The sequence below is a fragment of the Poecilia reticulata genome, linkage group LG5, assembly GCF_000633615.1.
Source record: "Poecilia reticulata strain Guanapo linkage group LG5, Guppy_female_1.0+MT, whole genome shotgun sequence".
NCBI lineage: Eukaryota > Metazoa > Chordata > Actinopteri > Cyprinodontiformes > Poeciliidae > Poecilia > Poecilia reticulata.
This window is the reverse complement of record NC_024335.1, coordinates 7,248,611-7,262,696: the sequence shown is the minus strand read 5'-3', so window position 1 is coordinate 7,262,696 and position 14,086 is coordinate 7,248,611. Positions and strand designations below refer to the sequence as shown.

General features: G+C 39.2%; 1 protein-coding gene across 1 annotated transcript in view; it reads left to right on the top strand.

Moving 5' to 3' along the window:
- The first annotated feature begins 2,095 nt into the window (after positions 1-2,095).
- Positions 2,096-14,086, top strand: part of slc6a11b (solute carrier family 6 member 11b) — a 27,672-nt gene continuing 15,681 nt past the window's right edge. The window contains exons 1-7 of the mRNA XM_008408539.2: positions 2,096-2,397; positions 2,842-3,069; positions 4,523-4,657; positions 4,769-4,909; positions 5,039-5,120; positions 8,356-8,488; positions 12,199-12,333. Coding sequence (XP_008406761.1) covers positions 2,859-3,069; positions 4,523-4,657; positions 4,769-4,909; positions 5,039-5,120; positions 8,356-8,488; positions 12,199-12,333 — 837 coding nt within the window. The 5' untranslated portion in view covers positions 2,096-2,397; positions 2,842-2,858. The remainder of the gene's footprint in view (positions 2,398-2,841; positions 3,070-4,522; positions 4,658-4,768; positions 4,910-5,038; positions 5,121-8,355; positions 8,489-12,198; positions 12,334-14,086) is intronic.

Sequence of the window (14,086 nt, the reverse complement as noted above, 5' to 3'; positions counted from 1 at the left end):
ATTTCCCAACAGCATGGGTTTTTAGGACTTTATGACGGGTGAATCATTCATCACTACCGACTGACGAGAATGTTTTTGCAGAACTCTGTTTAAATTGAGCGTTTGTGTGCAGAGTGACTTCAGGAGAAGACAAAGAGTCCTGAGTTTGTATGCTGGGAGCAAAACCTGAGGAGCAACCAGTCTGACAAAGAAAACCAGACTGTTGACAACAATCCATAAATCAAACAAAGTCAGTGCTTCTTTGAAGATTAGGGGTGACTTYCCACCAGACTTACACCAACAATCACCTCAAATTAAAAAAAGAAAGCTATATATGGGCATACTTTCAGTATTATTTATTGTTTCTGCAATTTCATGTTTTATAAAAACCTGCCGTGTGTTGCCAAAGTGGTCTAGAAAAGTAAAAAAATATATATATATTCTAATTGCATTTATTAGATGAAATGTGTCGATTTCAGGTGTTTAGTAAGCATTAATTAATTTTGTTGGCAGTGAGCTTACAGCAAGAAAGCAACATGCAAATCCGAATTTAACCCAAACATATTCATGATGCAGGCTTGGTATTGGTTTGATTACAGTATAGTTCCTTGTCATACTGTAATATAAAATAAATGGAGCTAATAATGCAAAACAATGTTAACAGGTCATGTGATCAGTCGGAAGAAGATGTAAAAAAAWTTCAGAYTCATCTAAAATTGAATGTCTACCAACAGTTTTTATCATCCAAGAGAAAAGTGGCATTCATCCATTTTTTATACCTGCGAACTGGTATCTATGGAGCTCAGTGAGTGAGTGATTTTGGGGGGTGCAGGTTGCAACACAGSACCAACACACACAGTAACTCCTAATGGATAACATGCACGTGGTATGCAGAAAGGCTCAGATTCAAACCTAGGATCTTTTTGTTGCAAGGAAACAACAGTGCTATAAACTGTCCAGTCAGTTTAATTCAGTTCAGACTTTACTGAAGATTTCCAGCATTGAAAAAGATAAAAATCAAGCAGTAGGAATTATTTAAATGTCTTATTTTTATTGCTATGAGAAAATAACAGAAACAGACACAGAAAGTGCAGAATTTTCMAACTACATACAGTCCAACATGATCCTAATATTAAAACAATATAGTCAAAATTACTGGATCATTAAATATCAGTTGGTAAAGGGCTAAAATAGCCTGTTTCATTGCATTAAGTGTTTGGCTTTGCAGCAGTCCCTTCTACTGAGGAAGCCTGTGGAGACAGTAAAGAGGAACAACTCCCTCCTAACAGTAGGAAACTTCCAGGAGAAACAGGCTCAGTAAGGATAGCCACCTGCTGCTACCAGCTGGGCCCAGGAGGGAGGAGCAGACACATAAAACACTGAAGGACTGATCAAACAGAGCAGATTCATTCATTTCCATGGTTGTATTTTGTAAGCAGAGAAGGACAGAACACCTCCCGCTGATAAAATAGGACTTATCCTATAYATCTAAATTAAGAAACTGAGGAAAACACTTCTCTAAGTATGAAACTTTGCAGACAAAAGATGCATTTATTTTTTTAAATGATTGATACTAAAGGCAAGAAGGGCAAAGAGGGTTTCTCACTTAAACCAAAAAAGCCACATTGTGGCCACTGTGTGCCAACTTTTTTTAACAGATTTTAAAAGACCCAGTTACTAGAACTCAAATTCCCTTCCCTTAAGGGTTGAATGCATTTTAAASAATTGTAACATGCTTATTGGACAACAGACGACACACTCAGACAAAAAAAAGCAGTTTTTATTAAGTGAGATCCTTATTTTACACAATACTTGTGAAGTTTGGTTATATTTCAGCATTTGTAACAAGTCCCAGATTGTTCCGCACACTCTGTTCCACATTGGATTGGCTGAGAGCTGGTCTGCCTCTCCCAACCTGAGCCCCCTTCATCTTATGCTTTTTATTTTGTAAAATACATGTTGGCATTAATTATTTAATGGCCCTTTCTGTGTTGTAGCCGTCATAAAGAAGATGCCTCTAAACTTTTGTCTCCACGTTCTGTCTGCCTCCTTGCGTCCTGCTCTCCCTGCGCTGTGAGAGCTGGACTCGTTACCAAATGGCTTTTATCCAAGTAGAGGCGCCTGAGAGCGCACAGCCCGCTGAGTGGGAGCGCAGTCGCAGGTTATCCATCGCCTTGTGCAAGTTGTGTACCGTCACTCCGCTGCCTCTGGGATCTTCCTTTATATAGACTTGAGACTTAACAAACCCATCTCATTCAGCTGCGGGTGCAGATTGTTTTCCTTTTTATTCTTTTGTGCCCTCTCTCCACTCTGCACCCCCCTGATTGGGCTTTATTCATCCTGCGTGTTTGTAAAGGCGATTGTTAGTGCGCATCATCGCGGGAGCCAAAAGGTTTGCCACTGTTCCATARGAGATTGGTGAGTATTTCTTCTCTCGCTGCATGTTTTAATATTTTAACACCTCCAGGCTGCAAAGAATGGAGATACTGAAATGTTTTTAGCTGATTTCTCCAAACCTATAGCTGGTTTTACACACTTTATTCYGTTTTTTTGTGACTAAAAAAGTGCCATAAAAGCAAGAGGGTTAGTACATGGTTGTTTCCTGTTATTTTTCTTTGAAATATGTAAGATTTTAACATTTCTATTATGTGTGATTCTGCAGTGTTTTATATACTCTTAAATTTGTACATTCTGATAAATAGACTGCTATGACTTTGTTCAGACTTTCACCAGAATGTCTCTGCATCATATTTGCAGTTTTGCTCCATACAGACTTTCGAGGAATTTCCCATGTTCTCATTCAAAATCCTGTTAACCGTCTTGCATCATCTTTATTCAGTCCTTGTTGGTTTTACTTCTCAGCGGGCTGCCCGAGCGTCATGACAGCTGAGAAGAGCGGGCCTGTTATAAACGGTAAACCAGAGGATGGCAGAGACCCGGACGGGTCGAGCTCCAGCCTCGACAATGACGAGTACAACGAGAGGGGCATGTGGAACAACAAGATCGAGTTCATCCTGTCTGTGGCTGGAGAGATCATTGGGTTGGGCAACGTTTGGAGGTTCCCTTACCTCTGCTACAAGAACGGAGGAGGCAAGCGATAAAAGCTTAGCTTTATCTCTGTAGCTGTAGGATGAACATGGCTTTTGATTCTCCAAAGTGGTGAAACTGTGAGATACAGTGAGATGCCTTACAAAAGTATTCACGCCTCTTCCAACCTTAAACTTTAATGTGTTTTATCTGGACTTTAAATGACAGACCAACAGAAAGTTGAGCACAAAAAGTGGTTCGCAAAAAGGACAAAAAGTTTTTCAAATATTTTAAAATTCAAAAAGTGTGTGTGTGCATGTCCTTATATTTAGCTCGCCTGAGTTGATTTAGAACTCTGTTTTTTGCTGCAGTTACATTAAGTCTGCAGAGTATGTCTCTCACAACTCRTATAAAGAGTGGGATTTTACCCCCACAGTATGATGCTGTCACCAGGACGATAGTTGGCTGTCTGAAAAAAGCATTTTCTTCTATATGTTTACCGAGTRTCATGTTGCAAATGCCAATCCGGACATTTAATGGATTGTCCCTTTTGTAAACGGTAGATTGATGAAGAGTACTACTAATATCTAGCCCGGTTATAGCCTTTCTGTGTAACTCGGCTCGATTGTCATCTCCCCTCATCTCCGTCAGAATTTTCTCCCTTTGAACTTTATATCTCTGGTATATTTTCTACCAGGCCGATCAGCGAACAGAATGAGAAGTTGTGGGAACAATGCCATCGATTTTCTGCGCAGTTTTAGAATTATAGTCTGCCTGTAGTTTTAGGAATAACACAAGAGGAAGTGAACAAAGCTGTTCAGTTCGTGTTGGTCACGCTTACAAATATTGAATTAACATTAACAGCCGCCGTGTTCAGAGCAACTCTTCTCTCTTCGCATTGGGGGATTGTTGTTTACAGCRCAGGCAATTTCCAGCAGACTTCTTGGCTTTGAATTGGTTCATTACATACATCACTGGCAAAAGGTAAAATTGAAACTTAGTGCATGCCTTCAGCAAACAGTCGTTTGTCCATAGCTGAGGGTCCAGATCCTTTGTATGAAGCAAAACGTAGAACAAAAGCCATGAAAAGCCACGTCTTGTATTTCCTTCACTTCACAGTTATGTCACATGTTGCTCTTCATAAAGTCYTAATAAAACACATTCAAGTTTTTGGTTGATACTTTGTACGTTAAGTGTCATATTGCTTGAAAAAGATGTCTGACTACTTTTGTAAGGCACTGCAGTTATTTTGCACACATATATCAATAAAGAGGCAGGTTTCCTCATTAGACTGAACAGCAGGGTGCAACTTCATGTCTGAAAAGGTCACCATGCATTCCAAGCTTGGCATCGTAATGAGTACTTTCATCTCTTTTTATTTGAATAGGAATAGATCTCTGCATTAAACCCTTCACATAATTCAGTACAGGATTTGAGAATTAACCTTTAGACTTATGTTGTATAATACTTTTGCATCTCCTGAAATCGTAAGGTACATTTATTTGTGTGCGTGAAGGTGCCTTCTTTGTGCCATACGTCATCTTCTTCGTGTGCTGCGGTATTCCTGTATTTTTCCTGGAGACGGCCTTGGGTCAGTTCACAAGCGAAGGTGGCATCACATGCTGGAGGAAAGTTTGCCCGTTGTTTGAGGGTAAGAAAAYCCTAGATTTATCTGTTTACACTGAGATTTAATTAGCAAAGATAAAGTAGGAGAGAGAGAAAGTGGTTCACCAAGCTTCTTGATTTACTTTTGCTTTTCCAGGTATCGGCTATGCAACACAGGTGATTGAAGCCCATCTCAACGTGTACTACATAGTAATCCTAGCCTGGGCCATTTTCTACCTCTTTAACTGTTTCACGACTGAGCTGCCGTGGGCTGGCTGTGGCCATTACTGGAACACAGGTAGGTGGTTAGGGGAAAACATTTTCTTACAGCAACAAATACATCTCTTCTAAAAGACCTTTGTGTTAAATTCTGCTGTGCATGTACACTTGATGCCATTGAAATGAAAACATGTCACTGTGTTTGCAGAAAACTGTGTTGATTATTATGGGGAAAACGCCACCAACATCACCAACCCCAATGCAACGTCTCCAGTCATTGAGTTTTGGGAGTGAGTAGACTTTATTTTTCATTTTCCTCCYGCATATATGTACAGAACTACAACACAGCATGGATTATGCACAGAGATTTTCACCATTTGTTGAACCAAATGCATCTATCTGGATGAGAAATTCTCACTAGGTCATGTTTTTCTCTGATCTGCTGAGATTCTGACAGCTCCAAGCTGTGTCATTGACCCCCTCCCTTCCTAACCTCACCCCCAATAATTAGTCAGCCTTTTTCATATTTCTGTGCCAGCAGGCTATGGTGGGCCAGCTGTCTCCCTGTTAGAGCCATGTGTGTGGCAGCGGATCAGGGTTTGTTAGTGCATARATTTGACCACACTTCCTGTACCACTGCTAGTAGCTTTGTACACATGACTAGGTTAATTTGAYGCCAAGGCACAAAACCCTTTAAAAATCAATATGTAAAAAAAATATTTGGATGATTGTCACTCAAACAAAAGAAAACTGAGTCTCATAACAATTTTGAAAACATCTAGTAGCTTTAAGTGAATCCTAGAAAWAAGAKGCCACAGAGTAAACCGTCATGTTGGTTTTCTTTCTATCTTGTTGAACTTCTACAACAACCAGCTATCATCATTGAGATAAATAACCATAAAGTCATTAATATACATCCAAGCACCWGCTTTAGCAAATTTACACAAAACTTATCCTGTTGGTTGACCAGAACAGAGGGTGGGGGCTGAGGGTGTTGGATCAGTTTTATGGGTTTCCACCAAGAACATGTCAGGATGATCAATGGCTGGTCAGAAGCCCTGAGGGTGAACTTGGTGGCACAGATTTTGGCAGGGACGTGTGGCTTTGTGGCACAGACTCCTGCTTCTCATCCTCCGTCAGTGCGGTTGCCGGGTTGAGCTTCAGCAAACAGGAAACACACTCTTGACTCACCACTGCAAACAACATGTCGTTGGAGATGGCATGCTCATTTTTTGCACCCACATCATTTGGCATATTTCGACACAAATTTAGTTTTTTTCTCTGTAGTTTATGAAGTTTGGTTCATATTTGTCAGTGACGCCCAGCAGGCCGGATGTTGATAGGAAAAGCATAAAGTGTCAGCCCATGACTGATGCCATGAAGAAGTATCAGTAAAATACTCATGGACTCATAGCCTTGTCCATAGCAGCTATCTGGCTAGTGAGGTGCTGTAAACAGTTATTATGTTTTCTCTTTTTTAATTATTTTTCCCCATTCTCTACTGAAGGCGTGGAAGGTGCTGGCTTCTTGATATACGACATTACGCTTAGTACATGCCCTGCATCAACAAAGATTTGTGCTGCCCTTTAGTCATTTAATTTAGCTGATGTTTACCTGAGACCACTGTCTGGAAACTGATGGTATTTTTGGATGTTGATTGTGGAAAATTGCAAGCTTAATGAGACTGCAAAGACACATTGAATCTGCTGTAGTTGTCATTCCAGGCCACTATTTGGCGCTGTGACCTTAGCATGATGTCAAACATGCATGCGCTTTAGACCTTTAGCTTCCATCTCATAGGAGTAACCCATCTCAGATGAACCAAGTGCTTATGTAACAGATATTTTTTATCAATAGTTGTGTTAAACTGAACAGGTTAAGCAGCACAATGCACTACATTTACAAGCATCAGAGTGCTTGTTAATAAAAAGCAATCTAAATGGATGTTATTTATTGATTTTTATATCAATATCTGTTGTCAATCTGTTTCACAGAGAAAAGCTACTGATGGTGCAGCCCTTTTACTTCCTTTYCCATGTAAATAGTTGTCTTCTGTTTTGAAAAAAGGCCAATTTAGATGTGACAATGGTTTAAAGGTTCATAAAGGACTATTCGGATGAGCTGCTGTGAGTTTTTTTTAGGATTAAAGTTGTTTACATGGTGAAGTCCATTTTGGTCTTGGCTGCTCTCTGATTATATATTAGCTTCAGTTTTAGGGGTCAAAATAATCTGAATTTGTAATAAATGAAGACATAATAATTAAATACTGCTCAAATGACATTAAAAATCCTGAACTAAATTGATTTTGATTTTGTTTTTCCCTTTGTCTTGTCCCATTCATGTGTTCTTAATCTTCTGCTAAGTGCTAAAGGATGCTGAGCTCAGCATCATCTCCACATTGGAGCTTTTATCAAGAAATATAGGTTTCATAAACTCTGGCAAATATTGTGTTTGTATGTTTATCGACAGATTTTAGTGGTTCTCCTGCATCACAGCCAGGGTGTTTTTTTTTTTTTCCTACCAACAGAACCCCCCCTAAAAAAATGTTTGTAGAAACACTCTTTGGGGTGCAGAGGAGCCACAGATAAATTAAGGTGTTTTTTTGTTGGAAGAATAGACACTTGTCACCTTTTGATCCTTATCATCAAGTGAAATAGGATACCAATGATGAGGAAAATAGTTCCTGGATTGTCCTGAAATTGCCAAGATTGCAGTGGTAGTAGTACAATTGCAGTCCACTGATGTTTTTACTGGTGTTTCTGTCCTCAGTCTCAGAGCAAAGATAGGGTTTMTTTACTGCAGGTAAATCCCTTCAGAGTTGGTCTCTGAATTCTTAACAAGCTTATTCAAGAAATGTTTATTTCATGCACTGTCTCTTAGCGACAGACAGAGATGAGATGTGTTTAGAAGGAGCTGGCAGTGGAAGAACTGTAAAAACCTTTTCAACAATCACACATTTTTTAATTTTRTGTTCAAGATTTGTTTTTTTCTGAGGATAAACAAGTCAGTCCTTCTGGATTTCTCTTCAYATTTTCAAACATGAGCCTTGGTGTTGTCGACCTTAGAGCAAAAGTGGTTATAGTTGTTGTTATTATAGATTCACACACTTATGTGCYCAGGGAATGTGGCTGGCCAGCAGAAGAAATGGTTTTGCTATTTTTACTCTGCTGCTGCACGCATTTATTTATTTTTCATCATCTTTCTTCGGAGTTCTTACTTATTTAGCACAGCTAAATGCTTCAAGGCTAATCTCTCTGAAATGTTGTTGGTGACTTTTCTTTCTGGGTTCAGTTCTCACACTGAACCCAGTTCTCACACTTTTTTTGCATAATACAAACAAAATGTCAGAATTTGCATTGCTGTGTGCAAATAATCCAATGTGTGTGTAAAGTGATCATTCTCTAATTCCAATAAATTCAGTGGGCTTCTAAACTGAATGTGTCTTACTAATTTTCATTCCTTACAAATGATAACAAATATTTGTTATAGACTAATAATTTTCTGTGTGTTTTTGGGCCAAATCAGACGGAGAGTCCTGAAGATATCAGATGGTATTGAGCACATGGGAGGGATGCGCTGGGAGCTGGCCATGTGTCTGGCTCTGGCCTGGTTCATCTGCTACTTCTGCATCTGGAAGGGACCCAAGTCAACTGGCAAGGTAGGATTGAGCATTGTATGTTTACTGYTGTGCCTTATTGTGAGAATTGGGAAGCTGGTTGGAAAGGACGTTCCTTCAGTGCATTGCAAACGCATTCATAGCACATGAATTTTGTAACGTTAAGACAAGATGAGATGTAATTTATTGATCACAACATTRGGCAATTTTTGAGCAGYAGCATGACATGCAGAAAASAGTCAATTTACTCAACRTAGGAAAGGCGGAAATACATAATAAAGTATAATTTTCCATATGGTAAAATRATGTTATCCAAAAGATCTATATTTTTAATACACACATTTGTGCAGATGAAGCAATGATGAAGCCACCATTAGAACATGTGCAGAAAATATGTCCTGTATTTGTCTGTTTGACAGCAGAACTGTAAAAGTATTTTGGAGAAGGTTGCTCCGCTGTCTGTCCAGTGTGGTGGAGGGGCAGGTCCAGTCTCACCATGATGTTTCTTCAGTCCTTCCCTCCACCACAATCTCACTCATCTCCAGTCTGAGACCAATTACAGATCACAGAGCATTATTTATTCTTCTTTGTTCCCCCAGGGAGGATGAAGAGCATTTTTGAATATTATAACAACATATTCTGAGTGGGATTTTTGGTCCAGACTTTGACTAGGTCATTCTACAGAAGGCATACTCATGTTTTAGCTCCGGCTGTACGCTTGGATAATTGTCCTTCTGAAAAGTCACATGGCTTGTGACAATCTGCTAATGGGACTTCTAGTGGCTCTCTTCTTTCCACTCTTCCATTGAGGCCAGATGTGCAACATGCTGAACTAATAGTTACCGTGGTGACAGATTTCCCCACCTTGAATTGTGAGTCCATGGTAACTCTCCTTCTCAGAGTTACCATGGACCTCTTTACTGCTTCTATGATTGTTTGCATTGAACAAAGTTCTGTTATCCACCCATCCATCCATCCATCCATCCATCCATCCATCCATCCATCCATCCATCCATCCATCCGTCCATCCGTCCATCCGTCCATCCATCCATTTGTTCATTCATCCATCCATCCGTCCATCCATGATGCCTATTTCTAGCAGCCATTGGGGCAGAGACCGGGTACAGAGTTGGACTATATTTACTACTTAAGTGACTTCTGAATGGAGTTGTGGTAATTCATTTTATTTGGAGTATCAAAGTAAAGGGGGTTGAAACTATACTTTTGAATTAAAGTAAGTAGCTTTAATMATTTCCATTTCAGTTCGTTTGTTACATGAAATGTTAAAAAAGACAGTTAATATCGTAACTTCTAAAAATAAATTCATCATTCTTATTCTGACGGTGTTGGGATGATGCAGAGAAAGGTTTTTCTATTTTGTTCTTAAAAACAAGTCTCCGACAGGAGGCCAGATGAGTTTTCTTCTGCAAACGCGAAACAAAAAGGTGTGTGCTAGAGCTACTTCTTTTCCTCCTGTAGCAATTTCYAYTTAAATTTCCTTGAGTCTCTTCTGGCAGCCTCGTTGAGGGACAGTAAGGACTCTACACCCTCCTATGAGAGCTTAGCGGCCCTTAATACATCTTCACAGATTCAATGAGCCAGAATGAGGACGAAGATTGAGCCAGACGAAAAGAGGAGAGGTGTGTACAGAAAAATTAATGGGTTCACATGATACATGATAGGGGGTGAAAAAAGACAACTAAGTGGTGACGCCTATAACTCTATAAAGTGTCTTTTGTTGGCTGTGAAGTAAGAGGGGTGAATGCTTCTTCATGGCCGGGCTTTAGCAGCCCGTCCAAGATTGATTCCTGTATTTACTAGAGGAGAAGGGATCGTTCATGAGGAGCATGCAGAGTACATCCTCAGCCTCTCTCTATCTCCCTCTCGTGCAATGAGAAATTAACCACAGCTCGCTTGTTGCAGGAGAGAAAGAGAGAGAGAGTCGCTTTCTTTCCTACGGACCCTCCAGCTCATTCACTCAACACTCTGCTAAGCTGTTTGCTTTTGTTGGTCGCATTTGCCAGCCATTCTCACATTTAAGCCCTGCTGTTAGATTTACAGCGAGGTTTGACCAGGAAATTTGTGGTGGCTTAGATGTTTACCCGTGGTGAGCGGGAGAGAGCAAGCAGTGCGTCAAAAGTTCCTGGAGAGACTGAATATTGTCCTTTTCATCGCCAGAGAGATAAAGACAACCAGGGGGAGAAGGTTTAGAATGTGTAATCATTTTATGTGACAAATTAAAGGAAGGTAATGCTGCAAAGGGGGACAAATTTTCCCACATCCTCTCTGCTGGCCTCTCRGATTAATCCTCAWGCCTCTGGTCACTGTTCAAACTGAGCTTTGATCAGGTTTATTTAAAAGGTTTAAACCATTTTTTAGAGTTAAGGATGTCCAGGATATTCAGTGAAGTAGAATGCCTTGTCTTCTGTCTTTCTGAACAAGTGAGTAAATCACAGCCTCATGCTGGTAAAGTGGACTGAACTTCTGTGGAGTTGGTTAAGAGCTTTACTCAATGAATGAAGTCCATTTCCTCCTCCCAGAAGCATAAAAAAAAGGAGTAGTCATTCATGAAAATGCTGCACCCGGTACAGAACAGCGATGTGACCACAGTGTCCAGTAGCTGCTGTGCACATTAGTGCATGTTTGTAGTATGTTCACTCTTCTTCCTTTCCTTTTTTAAATGAATGAATATCCATTTGTGTGTGAGCACTCATGCACTTCTGCGCGAGCTTCAAAGAGCTGCACATTTTCCCACACTGCCAGGATCACTCCTCTGGGCTCCTCCTGTTAAAGAGACGGGGGCCAGAGGAGCCCTCTTTTCTTTCAAGGATCCTGGCCCAGCTCTGCTCTGTCCTGTTCTGTCCTCAATTGGACTTTGACTCGGTGCCAGAAAGCCAGGGGATGTATGTGGCTCGCCTCTGCCTCCCAAGAACCCAGAGTCTTTGTTGGGGAGAGTCTTGAGATGTTGAGCACAACTCTGCAAAACCTGAATGGTTTGATAAAAAACAGAGCTGGGTTTAGGGTGAGCAAGGACTTGCTACGGTATGAATGGTGTCACTAGATGCATGTGTCATTGTTTTTTGAAACCGGGCAGATAGAGAGTGGAGTGAGTTTAAAGACTGATGATGAGAGCACTGTGTATCCAGTCTAAGTTTCACTACTGATTAATGCATATTATATTATAGTATTGTGCATTTGCAGTTATGGTGTATCTAAAAAGTCATATTTTGTAATTTCAAAGATGATCTTGCAGCACTGCAATAATCTCCAGAACATTATTCTGATGTTTTGCATGGAGCAGGCCAATTGTTTTGTTCGGCTTCAGTTTAATTTGAAGTGCGTGTCAGTAAGGGCCCGGAGATATGGCCTAACATAATTCATGGCATGGATTTTTTAAGATGCACTGTACATTTCATGATGTTTCAAATAATTTCATTGACCAGTGATCAGACCCTGCAGACCTTATCATCGATTCTTTATCTGGAGCTGATTAATCCAACTTCTACAACTGAAATCTCAGTCACTTTTGATGGTGAATTAGTTGTAGATAACCATTGYTGCTATAGAGATCTCTACTCAGTTGCATTTTCCACAAAGAATAAGAGATATAGGACATATTGTCMAGCCCTACATGACAATATGTGCAAACCATGTTAAGTTTTGTTGAAAAAYTATTACACTGCTCTGTAGTTATTGTTCCTCTTTGTAATCTGACATACCCAGTTAACAGATGTGCATGTGTGTTTCTGCAGGTTGTGTATGTAACAGCTACGTTTCCGTATTTTATGCTGCTGATCCTCCTRATCAGGGGAGTCACACTGCCTGGAGCTTTTGATGGCATCAAGTTCTACCTCTACCCGGACATTTCACGTCTCTCTGACCCTCAGGTAGGCGTCGATTCTCTCCACTCATCTGCTTTCTCAGAAAATAATCCCAGCGAAAGTTTGTACTAGAGCATTTACACCAAGCTGATCCTACTGGAAAAAGATTKATTAAATGTGGTGCGGTGTGTTTCTATTTGATAATTTGATAATTTGCTTTTGTTTTATTTTTAAACTCACAAAAACTTACAAGAATACAACTAAACTACAGTAATTTTCAATAAGTTTGAATGTGTGTTCTGCTGAGGCTCTTTTATGAGATTGAAAGTAGATATCAACATTCTGTACATTAATCCCACAGTTATGTTAAAATGTTATTTTATTGGTCTGATGTTATATACTAATCTTAAATGTTATGTTTTCTTAAGCTTAAAGCAGAAAATTGTCAGAATTTAAAGAAATAAAGGCTTGAAGACATCAGTCTTAGAGTGAACAATATTTCACTTAGTGAACTGAGTTACTGAAATGAATAAAATTTTCAGTAATATTGTAATTTATTGAATATGACTGTACATGTAGGAATTCTTTTTCAAATTTAATATGCTACTATGGTCACTCAGATCTTCATGTTTAGAAGAAGGCAGCCAATCGGTATCAGTCTCTGATCCTCATAGAAACCAGCATTCAAGGCTTTAGATCAATTGGCATCATTGTAAAAGCCTGGAAAAGCAAAATCTCTCAAACTTTGATAGTTTAAATCAACTGTCTTGACTTATAAATGTTAATAACCTTATCCCAAAGGTGAATAATTAAAAAATTTTTAAAGCAGTAACCACAATAATGTTTCCCAATATCTTAGGAAACATTTGTTGATATTTGTGCTACCAGTTTCTGTGAGAGTTGCAGTTTTATGGGATATGTTGGTCTGAAATTTTATGGCGTTGATAACAAATAATAAATGATTCAAAGAGAAACAGAATRATGCACGCAGTCTCAGCTCAGTCTCATTGACCTTGTTTGACAAGGCAGATTGTTTTGTTTCCTTGGCAACAGAGTACTCAGGAACAGGATAGTGAGTCATGACATCAAAAACATAATAGACTCTAGTGGGAAGACAGCAATACAGGGAGATGAATAAGATTGTTGAACTTTTATTGAGTTTTACTTGAATACACCTTTTTGGAGTCTACATTCKGCCAGCTGCTTATCAATAATKTAACTTAAAGACCCATTTAACTAAGAATTACAGTTCCCTGGAGCATTTTTACAACTGTCTGTTTGCAAACTGCATTAATTCTGGTTGATAATGTGAATCTAGACAACTGCAGATTAGAGAAGTAGATCTTAGCATTCCCATCTTACAACCCCTGTCTAATAATYATAACCAACTGCAGTACTTAAAGCTAAAAAACACGCTCAACACAATAATTAGCAATTAAATTAAACATATTTTTAAAATACATTACAGATCCCAAGCAGTTCTATGAATATTRAAGTATTAATTRATGGTAGCTGCTCTAACTTTTTCTATTTTTTATCCTCTTAACATGCCAAACTTTCAAAAAMCATTACCTTAAGAATGGRAACTGTCCTTTTAGTTTTCACTGTACGGTTTCACAATCTGTAAAGTTAGTTGTTAATTAATTTTGTCTTATTTGAAGTGTACAAAGATATTTACACTAGGAAGTAGACCAAAAATACTAATATTTTGGGGGGTTTTTGCAGTGAAGAAAACCAAGAAATTACCGTATTTTCCGCACTATAAGGCGCACCTAAAAACCTTCAATTTCCTCAAAAGCCGACAGTGCACCTTATAATC